General features: G+C 40.7%; 2 protein-coding genes across 4 annotated transcripts in view; one reads left to right on the top strand and one right to left on the bottom strand.

The window, feature by feature from the left end:
- Window positions 1-1,179: 1,179 nt before the first annotated feature.
- On the top strand, window positions 1,180-5,674 carry LOC119501082 (retinol dehydrogenase 8). 3 transcript variants are annotated; one of them, XM_037791170.1, is made up of 7 exons: window positions 1,180-1,338; window positions 3,063-3,230; window positions 3,328-3,489; window positions 3,569-3,748; window positions 3,841-3,934; window positions 5,165-5,348; window positions 5,444-5,674. In XM_037791170.1, the coding sequence occupies exons 2-7, from the start codon at window positions 3,134-3,136 to the stop codon at window positions 5,651-5,653; spliced, it is 927 nt and encodes a 308-aa protein (XP_037647098.1). In that variant the 5' UTR covers window positions 1,180-1,338; window positions 3,063-3,133; the 3' UTR covers window positions 5,654-5,674. The 3 variants fall into 3 exon arrangements, with proteins under 3 accessions (XP_037647098.1, XP_037647099.1, XP_037647100.1); XM_037791171.1 differs by having other exon boundaries at window positions 1,213-1,344; window positions 3,073-3,230; window positions 5,444-5,653; XM_037791172.1 differs by lacking the exon at window positions 1,180-1,338 and having other exon boundaries at window positions 3,069-3,230; window positions 3,324-3,489.
- Window positions 5,675-7,795: 2,121 nt separating this feature from the next.
- The window catches only part of notch3 (notch receptor 3), a 32,323-nt gene continuing 23,518 nt past the window's right edge, over window positions 7,796-16,600 (bottom strand). The window contains exons 23-32 of the mRNA XM_037791932.1: window positions 16,041-16,564; window positions 15,619-15,957; window positions 15,386-15,534; window positions 15,074-15,296; window positions 14,867-14,957; window positions 14,019-14,187; window positions 13,580-13,884; window positions 12,821-12,968; window positions 12,635-12,732; window positions 7,796-12,543 (exon numbers count right to left, since the gene is read on the bottom strand). Coding sequence (XP_037647860.1) covers window positions 11,038-12,543; window positions 12,635-12,732; window positions 12,821-12,968; window positions 13,580-13,884; window positions 14,019-14,187; window positions 14,867-14,957; window positions 15,074-15,296; window positions 15,386-15,534; window positions 15,619-15,957; window positions 16,041-16,564 — 3,552 coding nt within the window. The 3' untranslated portion in view covers window positions 7,796-11,037. The remainder of the gene's footprint in view (window positions 12,544-12,634; window positions 12,733-12,820; window positions 12,969-13,579; window positions 13,885-14,018; window positions 14,188-14,866; window positions 14,958-15,073; window positions 15,297-15,385; window positions 15,535-15,618; window positions 15,958-16,040; window positions 16,565-16,600) is intronic.

The raw sequence follows: 16,600 nt of genomic DNA, 5'->3' as shown, positions 1-16,600 counted from the left end.
ACAAATAATAAGAATATTAAAACAATCAGTACTAATGTTAATGATATCTGTATTGGGTAAGATGATAGATGATATGCTACACAGTCTATATTATATTATATTATATATTATTATTATTATTATTATTATTATTATTATTATTATTATTATTAATAATAATAATAATAATAATAATAATAATCATGAAAATAATAACATTAAATAAAACAAATATGTCCTTTCAATACATTTAATACATTTTTAAATTGAAATATTACCTATAATAAATTCACAATAGTCATATGGTTTAAATTATTATTTCAATAAATTGTTGTTAAAATCTTAATTTTATTCGTTTCTTATTCATCATATGCACAATTACAGCAAGCAGTTGTGTGTGTGTGTGTATATATATATATATTAATATATATATATATATATAAATTTCTAATTTATATATATATAAATTTCTTATTCGTCATATGCACAATTACAGCAAGCACTTGTGTGTATGTATATATATATAAGTATATATATATATACATACACACATAACTTCTTGCTGTATTTGTGCATATGACGAATAAGAAACAAATAAAATTAAGATTTTGAAAAGCTATTTTTGAAATAATAATTTAAACCATATGACTATTGTGAATTTATTAAAGGTAATATTTTAATTCAAAAATGTATCGGAAGGACATATTTGTATTATTTATTGTTATTATTTGTATTATTATTATTATTTATTATGTGTATTATTATTATAAATAATATTTTTTATTTTTATCATTATTATTATTATTATTATTATATGCTGTTATTATATTTTATTTGTATCATTATTATTATTATTATTATTATTATTATTATTATTATTATTATTATTATTATTATTATTATTATATGCTGTTATTATATTTTATTTGTATCATTATCATTATTATTATTATTATATGCTGTTATTATATTTTATTTGTATCATTATTATTATTATTATTATTATTATTATTATTATTATTATTATTATTATTATTATTAATAATTTGTATTATTATTATCACTATTATAACTTGCTTTAGTTTAAAGTTTAACCCATGACATAACACAGTGAGTTGAGTGATGAGCTGCAGTTATTCTCGGTAGTCACTGTCACTTGAAGAACTACAACTCCCACAGACACTGAGCCGGCCGCTGTGACCTCTTTATCTAATCTCTGGTTTATGTAGCCGCTTGTCCCGCTGTGACTGGGTCGAGTGTGTGTCTGCTCTCAATCCTGCAGTAACGGTACTTTATATTATCTGTATACAGGTTTTATTTCTCCTATACATCTGCCGCTGTGGAGGATCTACAGCTGCTCTACAGGTTGGTAGACTACAACTGTGTTAAACTCGTCCTGTAGGAACTAACAAGTGTCTGCTATGCTCTCAGTCTATATATACATTCATCTCCTGTGGTGTCACTGTAATTTGGATGATATATAATGGTAATTTAAGTACATTAGCCTACTCAAGTGCTGTGTTTAACCACAATTTTGAGGTATTTATAGCCTATTAAGTATCTTATTTTTTATGGTATAATTCTATTACTGTATTTTAGAGGGTAAATATTACAATAACAAATGACAAATTACCCAATGGTATTATTAATGTTTTTGTTTTTTCAATTGTTTTTATATCTTTTATTTTATTCATTATTTTGTACTATTTGTTTTTTACTGTTTACTTACTATATCTTTTTCGTTTACTTGCTTATTTATTCGATTTTTTTTTTTTAGTTTTTGCACTTTCCCCTTTTGCTGCTGTAATCCTGCAAATTAAAGGATTATCTTATTTTATCTTTAATGCCTACAGACTTTTAACTGCATAAACTCTGAATCATCCATGTCAATATTTGAAATAATCCCTAAATTATCAACATTCATTATATCCCACACTGATTGGGATGAGACCGGATTTAAAAAAATATATTATTTTATTATCATGTTGTGCATCTTATGACACTACTTCTAATAGTCACTGTGATTGTACCTCTAACAGGGTTCAAGTGTGAATGAAGGGCCTCTATAGATAAAGCACTAATCTTGCAGTTGTAGGCAGCTAAAAATTCCAGGATAAATCAGATTAGAGCTAATTTATAATCTTTGAACAAATACCAAAGTGGCCTCAGTGGTGCCTCACAGGGGCATGGTTGGCTTATAGCAAAAACTCTGCACTAAATCAACAACATCAGGTTTAAACATTTCGATTTGATATCCACTCACAGAGGAACAAAGACTTCTCAGAAGACTTTACTATTTTGCACCAGCAGTGATTATACAGGGAAGTAAAGATGATAAAGAAATAAAAGAGAAATACTTATCGCTCCACTTACAGTTATCATAATCTAATGCAGCTGCAACATCGGTTGCATTTGGAGACAACACAAGATATGTAAAGAAATATAAGAAAGTAAGAAATGAGAATATATAAAATATGTGTAAATGTTTGCATTAAGACCTGCAATATATGACATATAACCACAGTGCAAATAAGTAAATACAAAATGCTGAGAAGTAGGTTCTATTAAGTGTGTTAAATATAAATGCCAGAATGGTATACATAATAATTAAATAAGAGTATTTCTTGAAATGTAGAGTATAAATGCAGTATTATTGACAGAGTAGTGCACAAATTATTGTACAGTTAAGTTAAGTCAGTATTGTATATAGCAGCTGACGGGTCTTGTTGTTACTGTGCTTTTTTATATATCTCTCTCTGGGGATTTTAAATAGCCTTTAAGAAATAATAATAATAATAATAATAATAATAATAATAATAATAATAAATAATAAATAATAATAATTATTAATAATATATATTATTATTATTATAAATAATAATAATAATAATAATTATAATTATAATAATAATTATAATTAATAGCGTTTTTTAAAGAAATAAATCATTAATTTAAATAGATGTACACAAGGCATTTTAGGAATAATAGGTTGGTTAAGTTGTAACAACACTAAAAATAACATCTTTCTTGTACAGAATGGTGATGACATAAGATTGGGAGGATTTTCCTTTAATTAAATTTCCCTGTTCACAGCATTTGTTTTGACTGAGCAGCCAGGATCCTCCTGAGCTTTGAGGTCAGAGGTCAAAGAGCCATGGGAAGCAGGAGGGTGCTGGTGACTGGGTGCTCCTCTGGCATCGGCTTGGCTCTGGCTGCTCGGCTGGCCAAGGATGAGCTCAGACGGTTTAAAGGTCAGCCTTTCACTTTCCTCAACCTTCAAACAAGAGCAGATGGTAGAAATAACTGCAGCTACTTACAGACGGTGTATTCGTTGTTTATCTGAGGCAGTGGTGGCCACGATGAGGGATCTTGGGAAACGGGGGCCCTTGGAGGAAGCGGCAGGTGACTCCTTAAACAAAACCCTGGAAATCAAACAGCTGGATGCTTGTTGTGAGGCCTCCATCAGAGAGTGTGTCAACAGCCTGCCGGACAGACGGGTGGACGTCCTCGGTCGGTCTCCTCTCATTCACATCCTCTTTAAAGTGAAGATCTCTCCAGACAAGCATCTAACGACACTCTGCTGTTACAGTGAACAACGCTGGCGTCGGCATGATCGGACCGCTGGAGTGCCAAAGCATCGACGCCATGAAGGAGCTCTTTGACACGAACTTCTTCGGCCTGGCGCGGCTGGTGAAGGAGCTGCTGCCTGACATGAAGCGGAGGCAGAGCGGCCACATTGTGGTGATGAGCAGCGTCATGGGCATACAGGGTGCGTTGGTTTGTGTCGGTGAAATTACAGAAGAAGCTCAAAGAGAGTTACAGTGAGAGGTTGCTAACAGGTCTCCTTATGTTTCTACACAGGGCTTCTGTTCAACGACGTCTACTCGGCCTCCAAGTTTGCTGTGGAAGGATTTTGTGAAAGTCTGGCGGTGCAAGCAATGAAGTTTAACATCAAGTGATTACATGTCCTGAGCTTTAAAGGGATAGTTTGGGTGTTTTGAAGTGGGGTTGTATGAGGTACTTATTCATACGTGTACACTATATTTTAGAATATTTTCACCGCTTAATCTCGCCGTCAGACAGCCCTTTCCTTCTCCTTTCCGACAGGGAACTGATCTAAGATTAAACTTATCTATGCTCCCTTCAAAGCCACCAGACTCCATTAACAAAAACAGTACAGATACGTTTCACTTTCAGTTCAGTTCCCCGTCAGAAAATATTCTAAATATTGCGCACACTTAAACGGATATCGTTTTTCTGCCGTCCACAGCACTGTATTGCTTTACTCCTGTGCCGGTGCTCCTGTCTGTTTCTCGGTGCACGCCGACTTTCTTCTACCGTAGGTAATACTAGGGCTGTCACAATAACTGCAATATTGCAATGGCGCGCTATTGACAAGCCAACCGCAGGGGATGGCAAGGAACCACCACTATCGCTATGTTCATGTTTTTGCTTTGTTTTTTAAGGGGAGCGTCACATTTTTACATTTTATACACTACAAATTCCAGCAGCGCGACGAGGCGCTGAGTGTTTATTCTGCGTTAAGCGCTGCACGTTTGGTGCTTTTTTTAAAAACTTTTGTAAAACTCTGAATTTGTCACTGGCACTTTTTTTACCCAGCTGTCTGATCACAACGGAGATCACATAGACCGGCGGGTCCATCCTCTCTCTCTATGTGCTTCATCCTTCCCTTCATCCAGAGCAAGTACTCTACCCTGTGCTGACATTTTTACATCTGCAGATATTCTGTATCATAGCAACCAGATGCAACTAAAGCGTCTCAGCTGAAAAAAATGCTGCACCTCATTGCCCTTCTGTGTTCTGCATTATGTCATTAGTTTTAAAACGGTCGTCATTTAAAAATTCAAAATAACAATAAAGCTCATTTATATAGCACTAAATCGGGATAGAAGAAGTAATTTGAATAAAAAAAAAAATCACAATAATACCGCATATCGCTGTGAGCCAATCACTATCAACGCAGGGGAAATTCCTTCACCGCAACACATCTAGGTAATACACCTACTATGGATAAGTACCTCATACAACCCCACTTATAAACACCTGAACCCTTTCAAAACTGAATGCAGCTGCCCCGCAACTTAAACGGAAAGGTAAGACTTGTTGATTGTACTCTAACAGTGGTCCTGTATCTCCTGTATCTTTTTTATATCTCTGTCACAAGGACGACTCTAGTGGAGCCTGGCCCCGTGGTGACAGAGTTTGAAAGGAAAGTGTACGAGGACGCCGAGAAGATGGATCTATCAGGGACAGACGAGGAGACCGCCAAAATCTTCCGTGAAGTTTACCTGCCGTACTCCAAAAAGGTCTTCGCAGCATTAGGCCAGACTCCAGAGGAAGTGGCTGAGGCAAGTGATGACGGTTACGTTTGCATTTGAGTTTCATTGGTTTTGCCCCTGGAAGTCACTTCCGGTTTTTAAATATTTGTGTTTGTGTTCTTCAGCAAACTATTAAAGTGATCACAGCCAAGCAGCCTCCTCTGCGCCACCAGACCAACCGCCTATACACGCCCATGACTGCACTGAAGCACGCAGATCCGACCGGTCGACTGCCTCTGGACACTTTCTATAAGATGATCTTTAAACACGACAGCGTGTTCAATGCTACTCTCGCAGTGCTGCGCATTCTGCAGAGGAGGGCCGGGAAGAAATAAAGATTTTACTGTCATTTTGCATACACTATAAGTGATTGACTGTGGTAGCTACAACTTGTCAAAGTTTTTTAAGTATAATATCCAACTGTAATGTGACAGAAGTTTCCTTCTGTGCAGTAATGAACTATAAAAATATAGTTAATTCTTCATGTACTGTAAATACACATAATATTTATGGATGTGCAATCTTTTTTTTTTTAACTTTCTATTGGTTTGTACAGTTTAACTCTGTATAATAACTAGGTGTGTAAGAAAATACTGAAAATATCGCAATATTGTTTTTACTGTATCGATTCTAGAAAACACTGTATTGATTTTAAATTAATAGTTTTCATGCAAATATTAACTCAGTCAATACTTTATTTCATTTGCAAAGAGATGTGCCCTCTCAGTGTATGTGTCCTCTCAAAGTAGTGCTATGATGTTGGATGTTACAGAGACTGTGATACATGTAAATACAGATCCCACTGTTCTGACTGCATAAAAAATAAACTTTTTTTACTCAGATTTTATGCACATGGTGGCATGTTCTTTATACTATGATAGTTTTCCTAAAATTAAGTAAATTAATAATAGTATTTTATTTTATAAAATAAAAGTAAATAATATTATTTACTTTGCAGATTCAAATAATAATGTAATCAATAAATAAATGATGATGTATTATTATTATAAGTTAATATAAAACTTTTTGGATCCCCGGTGGAAATTCAACTTTTGTTTTTTTGTGTTCAAAAGATCCAACGCTTTATGCTAGAAATCCCGAGCTTTGTAAATCACGTAAACGCACCAAACTCAAAACACTATAAAGTCCACTATAAACCTATAAACCCATGGTTGTATGTATAAACCACTATAAACCGGAAATTAAGCAGTTAAACTCGGTTAAACTTCACATTTTACAGTCACGCCGACAGATATATGTGTTCTTATCAAAATATTCCACCAAGACGTGTTATTTACTCTAAAAACGGCAGATCTTTAGTTACTTACGGTTCTGCTGTAGAGCTCAGGGGCCGACGGGAAATCACGGCGGCCATCTTTGTCAAGTTAGAGTGACCTGCACACAGGTGGGAGCTCTGGCTGTTAGTGGCCACCTGGTGGAGAAAAGGGGGCTGCACCAAAAAAGATTTAATTTATAATTTTTATTTATTGATTATTATTTTTATTTATTGTAAGTTTGAACACCAAAATCTAAGCAACTCTTACTCCTGACAGTTTTCTCCAGATGCTTGTCCAAATCCAGTCCTGTACTGGTCCCATCACAGTCCTGCACAGTCTAAATAAACCGAAGTCGTTAGTGCAATAAAACATTTGCTAAACAATATCTAAATTTGAACATTTACACATACAAAATGTCTATTTACCATCATCAGGTGCATCCTCACAGCTCTAGTCACAGTAGACCTGGACTGGTCCTACTGGGTGGATGTTCTCCACCCAGTAGTAGTGTGCTGACTTGACTATGACTTCACATATCTGGATGTCAGAGGTCCCCCTTTGAAAATGGCCGTGACAGTTTTTCCTCACCAAAATTAAAATTTGGATTATTTATTATTTAACCTGCTTCACGGGAAGCTAGTATGACATGGTTGGTACCAGTGAATTAGTTTTCTAGTTTCATATGATGCCAGTATCTTCACTTTAGCTTTAAAACTGAGCCCACTACAACCCAAAAATCGCAAGTTTATGCGTTAAAGTAATTAGTGCTGTTTAAACACATTTGCGTTAACACGTTATTATCCAGTTAACTTTGACAGCCCAACCTGCAACTAGTACTACCTTTGTGAAGCTTATAATGTAACTTTGCTGATGCAGAGAGATCAGATAGGTGTTCATTGTAGCGGCATTTTTTATGCTGCAGCTTGTGTTGATGTGCATTGAAATATTGAATATAATGCAGTCCAATACTACAATCGTTGATTTAAAAAATCAATAATGTAATATTAAACATGAGTCCCAAAGACAGGATTTATTGTGGGGCTGGTGTATTTGACAGAAAAAGTAACATTTCAGACTATAAAACTGTTGAATAATTCATCTCAGGTAACTGTATTTTCAGTTTTATGATTTTGAGGACCTGGATTAATGAACATCCTCCTTTAAAATATGAAACAATCACTGAAAACCAGGACACAGAAATGTAGTTCCCTACAGTTTTTATTATAAGTAACTTTACAACTTTTGACTGTAGAAAGAAAAACCGTGGAAAGGTTTTATGTACAATGATTTTGAACTACTTTTAAACAAGTATAGAAATTAATGATAGAAAATATCTATGACTGTTCTAATAACACAAGACCAATGAAATATCAGTCACAGCCTCAGCTTCAAATAATGCTAAATGAAGTACATTTTATTTTTGTCCTTTTTAGTACATAACAATCATTTCAGAAACATAAGACTTCTCAAGCAAAGATCTACCCAGAACAAACATATTTACAAACAGAAGTTGGGAGGTTGAAATGTACAAAACACTTAGTGCGACCTGGTAGGGAAACTGAAAGACCAGTTATATATAAAAATAAAAAAAACAACAGTAAGTAAAATGTGAACTGGACTGTGAACAACAACATGTTTCCCCAGGTAGCTGAGTCTATAGTGAACAGGATAAAACAAGGAATGAAAGATAAACTCTATGACACAACTAGGGGCAGCGTTAGGACACCACAGAAGTAGTAGCTAGGAGTGGTGGCCCACTAATTTCTGTTCATGATGACGGTTACTTTCTCAAAATGCTACTATTATCAATTGACTTTATGCTGAAATGTCCACAGCAGGTTAAGGAGAGGATGACCTCTATCCTAAAACACTCAGGTCACGTGGCGGTTGGTCAGACATTAAACACGGTGTTAGCTGGATGACTGGGAGTGTCATCTCAGGATTTTGTAAAAAGTTCTAAGGGTGCAGCACTACATAGTAGTGTTCGTTCCTTCAGTGTCTTCTAACAGTCATCTTAAGATGCATCTCCGCTGCGCCTGGACTGGGAGCTACTGTAGATGCAGGGGAACCGTCCCGCTGCATGCCATAAAACACCTCCCTGAGGAGTGACAGGGCATAAGCAGTCGCACAGCCCAGCAGCCACACCCTCACACACTGACCACGACTGACTCCACCACACCAGAGACGAGTGTTCGACGAGACCTCAACTGCAACAGATAGTCCAGGAATGGTTCCGTTTAGTCCAGCGAAGGACACGATGTGGACAAATTAAACTTCTGCCTGTCTGTCATCTGGTTTGACTCGGTGTTATATAGTTAGTTCACACTACACGACTTTAGCCCCGATTTTCCGCTCCCCGACAAAAGCCCCAAATCAGAGGCAAATCGGCACGCCGCTCACACATCGGCGTTCGAACTGCTCAAAGACGCTCGCCGATGCCGATGGGACTCCGGCCACAAGCTCCAGCCAATAAGAGCGCAAGACATGGGTTAAGGGGAAACATGGGCGAGGAGGGGTCGCCTGCAACAACAGGAACTTAATACATGTGTTGCATTTGCAACACAGAGCAAAGTTGTTGTTGCACCTAGAGGAATAAATAGTAAAAAAAAGAGTGTGGAAACCAATGTCTATTTTGTGAACAGGTTTAAAAAATTAACCGTTCCATGACTGTACAAACCGAACTGCGGGCTTGTTGAACCGTTGCACCACTATTAAATACAGACCTGCCAATTATATGATGAGGTGCCCGAGACAAAGAAGAGACAATTATCTGAACGTAGGCCTACTTGACCATCTTATAATATGGAAATATCGTTAATTATTATCAATCAATCAATAAATCTATTTATTTATATATTTTGGAGTTCAATAACATTAGAAGTGGTTGTTTTTCTTCTCCTTGATGTGCACAACAAACTGAACCGAAACACAAAAAACGTAATACAAACTGAACCGTGGGCTTGTTGAACCGTAGCACCACTAGCAATGTGTCACATCATTTACCGTGTGTTTCTCGTGTGTATTTTTCGTGACAAAAATTTGTTTGGAGACCTCAACGGGGATCCCTCCCGGTGAAAGATCTTGTAGTTTGTTACCCCTCTGTCGCCGGTCAGTCATGTAGTGTGAAAACCACGACGACTTAAAGACTCCCGATTACAAGACAGCGAGTTGTGTAGTGTGAACAGTACAGCGATCTGACGACTTTGAAAGTCGTGTAGTGTGAACTTGGCTTTAGATGCTACTGGAAGGCACAGCATCCAGACTCAACAAGACAGGCAAAATGGAGGAATGTTTGCAGGGAAGAGTGATATAAAATAGCAGCTGATAAGCATAGCTTAGTACATCCGAAAGTGATGTTAAAAAAAAAAAAAAAGATATCCATGGTTTTCACAAATATACAGAGTATAAAACAAATGGAACAAACAAAAAAATAACATAACTAAAAAGGGCAGTGAGAGGCTGATTTTACAGGAGTCAGGGCTGACAGTACTGGAGGTCAGAGTCCTGTAGAAAATACAGTTGAAATGGGAGCATTACACCTAAACCTGTACTCTGCTGATATCATTTGAAAGTTTATAAAACAAATTACCATGGATTAAATGCCACCCATATATTATAAATATCCATTGCAGTTAAATGTTGTATTTGACCCACACTTGCCCTTCGAGGCTGGTCACTTGAAGTGCTTCAGAGACACTCATCTACATTCTTATTCATAATACTCATATGGAAAGTAATCAATAACCACAATTCAATCAAATCAGGACATATCACTACTGCTGAGCAACTCTTAATATATATCTGCTAGAACCAGTTTCTCATCTTTACCAGTTGTCGTTGGCCTAAATAAATATCAGTCAAGAGAGGTGAAAAGTCCTCTTTCTGTCTGTTCACTGGTCTGAATGATGAATTATATTCCTTATATTCCACACTGGCTAAATAGAAATGTAGGCGGTCCGTATAAAATAGGAGGGGGTGGCACATTATGTGAGAAGCTAGGACAGAAAGAGGGTGAAAACACCTAAAAAAAACAATTCAGAGAGATAAAAACAATAAATAAAAATAAATGAATTCCCTTCAACATTTTACTTTTTTTCTCTTATCTACTTTTTAAATGTTAGTTTCCAGGAGAGTATCCCTAAGTCTTTGAAATGAAAGACTTGGTTTTCTTCATATACTTTTTTTTATAATAAAAAACAAGTCCATCTGTGACAGAATTACTTCATTAAATTGTCTGCTGTTTTTTCAGACAACACACATTTCCCTTTACTTTTTTTTCTCTGCAGAAATCACTAGCAGACGGTCCTCGTGATAATCATAGTCAATCCAAATCCAATGAAAATCTTGGAAACAGGCTGACACATATAAACAGACGGGCCACAAGAGCCAGTCCACAAATTCTTTTACCCCAGGTCCCTTTTCAAGCAGGGGCCGTGAGATCTTCACGCAAACACCTGCATCTTGCCATTGGCCTCTGGGATTTGAGTAATTTGGGTCTGGGCAGGGCCAGCAACTGCTGGGCTGGGTGTGGAATCTGACCAGTCGGAGACGCAGTGAGGAGACGGGCTGGACCAGGGCTCCGGAGACTCTGGGGAGGGGGTCAGGTAAGGGTGCTCACTGGGCAAATGGAGGTAATGCTTGGGCGTGGCATCTAGTGCGGATGAGTAGCTGTGCTGAGAGGGAGGGGTCGGGTAATCCTCCGTCCCTGCAGTGCTGCCGCTGGGCTGGGAGGGCAGAGCCTGAGGAGGCTGGGCTGCTGGCGTGGCTGCCTGTGGCGGCTGAGCGGGAGGCTGGGGCTGAGAGGGTTGCTGAGGCATCTGCTGCTGCTGCTGCTGCTGGAAGAAGGATGGCGGGGGCTGGGAGGTCTGGGGTGTCGGTGGGGTGGAGGTGCTCATGCGGGCCATGCTCTGCTGGTTGGCGATGGTGTGGTTCATGAGCTGCTGCTGCTGCTGCTGCTGTTGTTGCTGCTGCTGCTCAGCGATGGAGGGCAGCTTGACTGGGCTGATGGTGGGCGTGGAGGTAACAGGCGTGGGCTGCAGCATGGCGTTACGGTAGAGCTGCTGGTGCATCAGCATGTTCTGCTGCTGCTGCTGCATGGCTGGGCTCTGGGGGTGCATGCCCGGCTGGCTACTCTGCACAAGATTCACCACCTGCTGACCACACTGGGAGGCGGCCATCCGGCTGTGCCAGTCAAAGGGCACGCTGACAGGGCTGACCAAGCCCATGTTGAGCCCCATCTGGCCTGCGCTCAGCACGTAGCCATGGTTGACGTCTGAAGCCATGACGCGTCCCTGCAAGGACATTCCTGCAGCTCCCAGGTCATTGAGTTGGGCTAGAGACACAGCAAAGGGGCCACCTCCTTCCAACATGCTACTGTGAACCATCGGGGTGTTTGGGACAGACATGGAGGAGTGGTAGAGTGGTGACTGCATGGCCACAGGGGAAGTGGGGTTGGTCATGTAGCCAGCATTGCTGGCTCCCCCGTGGGGTGAGTCCAGTGAGTCGACTGGGGACAGGGTAACTGAGCTCTCCAGTAAGGCACTCTGCATGTCCAAGGTCAGCTTCTTATTACGGGCCTTGACTGACTCTTTCAGACTGACGGCGTGTTGGCCTCCCAGGCTGGAACCCTTGGCTCCAGGCCGCCGGTTTTTCTTGCCCTGTGGGGTGTTCTTCAGACTGGACAGGAAGGCGCTGGGAGGGCACATGAGAGGAGACAGACTGTGTACCCCAGAAAGGTGGTGTCCAGGCCCGCCGTGGCCCTGGGGACTCCTTACTGTGTTGTACTCATCAAGGAGCTGCACGATGTCGTGGTGCATGCGCTCCTGAGCAATGTCCCTCGGCAACCTGTCCATATGGTCTGTGATCTCTCGGTTTGCAAAGTGAGCCAGCAGCACCTTCACAGCCTCACAGCTGCCCTCGCGGGCTGCGAGGAACAGAGGGGTCTCCTCCTGAAGAGAAAGCAACAAAACAAACAGTCTTAGATACAAACATATCTCTATTGAAGCCACGCTGATGCAAAAGTGTAAGTGGAGGTCATACCTTGAGATCTTGCATGTCTTTGTTTGCGCTATTCTTCAGCAGGGCAACAGTGGCCTCCACGTTGTTAACGGCAGCAGCCCAGTGCAAGGACGACTTACCTAAAAGAGAAGACAAAACAATGAGATTACACATCTGTGGTTCCAGTGAATATTATCACAAAACAGGAACATGTGCACACACACTTACCCAGTTCATCTACTGCATTGACATCAGCATGACAAGTGATGAGCTCCTCTACCATGCCCTCTACTGCCAGCCGTGCTGCCAGGATCAGCGCCGTGGAGCCGTCATACATACGGGAGTCAAGATCTGTAGCCCGATTTCGGATCAGAATCTAGGAGGATGGAAAAGATTGGGTTCAACATTAGGATTTATACAGTACATGCAAGTTAACCCTTTAAAAATGGACCTCCCGTGTCTGATCGTTGTTTGCATGATCCTGTTTAAATCATTTAAACCATAATAGCTAGATTAGTCATTCTTTTAGCAGCGGAAAGCTTCTGTCTTTCGTGATGACGCTCGTCATTACGTTACGTTACGTGTGAAATTTAACAAAACTATCAAATTGCCTTTGCACTCAATCTACCCATGAAAATTTACATATCTCAAAAACTAAAAAATTTGCATAGTTCAAATAACTTATGGAGTGTCAAGAAATATTTTGATCATGTTTCTACAGTTAGAAATTTTTTGGATTGTGTTTTTATTTAGTAACATTTTATGTGAAAACATGTCCGATATTTTAATTTTTTTAATTTATGACAAAATACTTTTGTCAATTATTATGGTTTATTGACTTACATAACCTTTTAAATTAGGTTGTACAGATATGAGGGACTTGAAGAGAAATGACATCATAATAAGCAAAAACTACCAATGTAGGCACTGGTGGATCATTTCTATTGCAGAGTTCAAAGGGTCAAAGGCAAGTTGATGTTTGTTTACCTGGAAGACGCCCTGTGCATCTGCAGCCACTGCAGCATGTAGCGGTGAACGTCCTGTGTTATCCTGAGCGTTGGCGTCTGCCCCGGCATCCAGCAGCCTCTTAGCTGCATCAGCGCGAGCGTAGCGAGCAGCCAGGTGGAGCGCCGTCTCACCAGTGCGGTCTGTTTGGGCAGCGAGGGACGCTCCCTGGTAGATTAGGTCAGAGATGATGTTGGCTGAGCACTCCTCGCTCTCCTCCTCCTCTGTTATCTCAGGCTCTAAGCCGCCTCCACAGAATGATGCCAGCATGAGAGGTGTGAAACCATCTGGTAGAGAGATGAAAACAGGCATGGGTGAGTTTATGTCTACTCAAGAGCTCAACATAGCAGATGATACGAGGAAAGTATAAAAGTGCTTATCACAGTTCCAATCTTAAAACTTAGACTATCTCACTACCAACCTGGGCCTCGGACATTAACATCCATGCAGTCGCTTTCAAACTCTCCTTGGGGTGGCGTGAGTGCCATGGTGGGAGGCACACGGATGTCTGCGGCTGCGAGGTGATGCTGCGTCCACTGCCTGCTGTCCACCGCATCTTCACTGTCTGAGAGCATACTCGGCTCCTCAACCTGAAGGAGAAAACTATTTCGTTACTTACTGCAGGCTTACATACAAGCTGATATGCTGTTGTCAAATTTACATGCACACTCTTGTGCTTATATGTAAACTGATTCGGAACATTTATAAATTAGGGCTGTCAATTCATTCAAATATTTAATCGCAAGTTTTTTATCTGTTCAAAATGTACCTTAAAAGGAGATTCGTCAAGTATTTAATACTCTTATCAACATGGGAGTGGGCAAATGTGCTGCTTTATACAAATGTATGTATATATTTATAAATGGAAATCAATAAACAACACAAAACAATGACAAATCAGGCAATAACAGCTGTCAGTGTGTCAGTGTGCTGACTTGTCTATGACTTGCCCAAAACTGCATGTGATTATCAAAAAAGTGGGCATGTCTGTAAAGGGGAGACTCGTGGGTACCAATATAACCCATTTTCATTCACATATCTTAAGGTCAGAGGTCAACGGACCCCTTTGAATATGGCCATGGCAGTTTTTCCTTGCCAAAATGAAGCGCAAGTTTGGAGCGTTATTTAGGCCCGCTACAACCAAAAAAAACGCAAGTTGCGTTAATGCAAAAAGAAATTAGTGGCGTTAAAACAAATTTGCGTTAACACGTTATTATTGCGTTAGCTTTGACAGCCCTATTATAAATGTAAAGAAGTTGTGTAACTGACCTTGATCCTCTTTGGCTCTGGGCAGTCTGAGTCCATCCACTGGTCACTGTGATCTCCAAGGAGAGATTCCTCCACGGTTTTTGGCATGTGTCTATTTACAGATGAATATGTGAAATGATGTCAAAACAAACTCCTAAAGTAATTCCAAATATTATTGCTAAAGCAATTCAGTCCCAACTACATCATTAGCGTTAACAGATAACTTACTTCATTCCCAGAGCGTCCTGGCCCACGGGTTCCCTGCGGTTCTTGTTGCTGCTGGGTTCCTTCTTGAGGAAGAAGCCCTCGGGGAACCAGAGGGTGCTGTGTTCTCTCTTTCTACGAGCGATCAACATGCCTATCACGAGGATGACCAACAGGAAAAGAGAAGCTATCCCCACCAGCATCAGCTTGACCCATTGGTCGTCAGCAGTAGGCACCATCTCTTCACCTGTGGTGGGAAGTCAAAGTAGTAATCAAACACGTGTGCCTCATTAGTCTTACAAGTTTGTTTTGTGTTCTTTAAGTAACCCTACTCACCACGGGCTTCTTTGAGGGGGTAAGGGAAGCGGAGCATCTCTACAGCTGACAGGGCTCCCAGGTAGTCTGCAGCGCTGTAGGCTGAAGGGAAACAGTCCTCAAAGCCCTGAGTGCACAGACGGTTGTCTATTTCCAGGTACACTTTGGATCTATAAGAACAGCAGAGAGCAGGTGTTTAGTGTAATGTACAATCTACAGGAAAGACTTTTATGTTTACTGTATGCCTGACTGACCCGATGACCTCCTCTTGAGGCTGCAGCTCCCGCTTGAGGCGTGCCTCTCGCCGTGCCTCTCGGCGGGTGTACGGGCGGATCATGAATTCTCCATTGTTGTCCAGTCGGAAGCGCAGTGTGGTGTGTAGGATAGCACCCAATTTCTGCAAAAAAGCTGTGCTGGTGCGGAGGAGCTCCTCTGGAGGCAATAGGACTACCAAAACCAAGACCCCATCAGCAATGTTTTCAGGGACCGCCTTTGCGCAGTCCAAGCCGTCCCAGCCACACTCCTCTGTGTTGCAGCCCTGGTCACACTTTCCATCAGCGTAGTGGTCTATACAGTAGGCTTCATATATTGGACTGGAGATGACACAAACAGAATGGTCAGTTCATGTTTTCTCAGATCAGTACAGGAAAAAAAATGACTGTAAAAGTGAACTCACTTGCAAACTTTCTCCTTGCTTTTGCAGTCAAAGTTGTCGTACAGACAGTTGACGTTGTTGCAGCGCTCATCACACTGGCTGTTGTTGAAGACACGCCAGCAGTCTTCACAACGGGACCAGGGGTTCACCGCTAGAGAGCAGTCCCCGCCGTCCCAGCGACACTCGAATGTGTTGCATTCCTTGTCGCAAACACCGTCATCGGCTTTGCCATGACAGTCTGCCAGAGGGCACGAGGGTGTTGGAGGCGTAAGGGTTCTGCTGCTCTGCTCGCACCGTTTGCCCGTCCAGCCACTGGGACACTGGCAGTGGAAGAACGGGAAGCTGGTCTCTTCAGTGCACAATCCTCCGTTCCGGCAGGGCTGGGAGGAGCAACCTTCGTTAGTGCGATGCTGACACTGGGGCCCACCATAACCTTGCGGGCAGGTGCAACGCGCCCCCCTCGTGGTAAGAGCACAGCTGCCTCCATTGTAGCAGGACAGCTCTCGACAGGACATGCTTCTTTCACAATTGGGGCCGGCATAACCCTAAAGATAAACATGATTTATGCACTTAGATTGTGA

The sequence above is a fragment of the Sebastes umbrosus genome, chromosome 14 (assembly GCF_015220745.1).
Source record: "Sebastes umbrosus isolate fSebUmb1 chromosome 14, fSebUmb1.pri, whole genome shotgun sequence".
Lineage (NCBI taxonomy): Eukaryota > Metazoa > Chordata > Actinopteri > Perciformes > Sebastidae > Sebastes > Sebastes umbrosus.
This window is presented reverse-complemented; position numbering and strand designations above follow the sequence as displayed.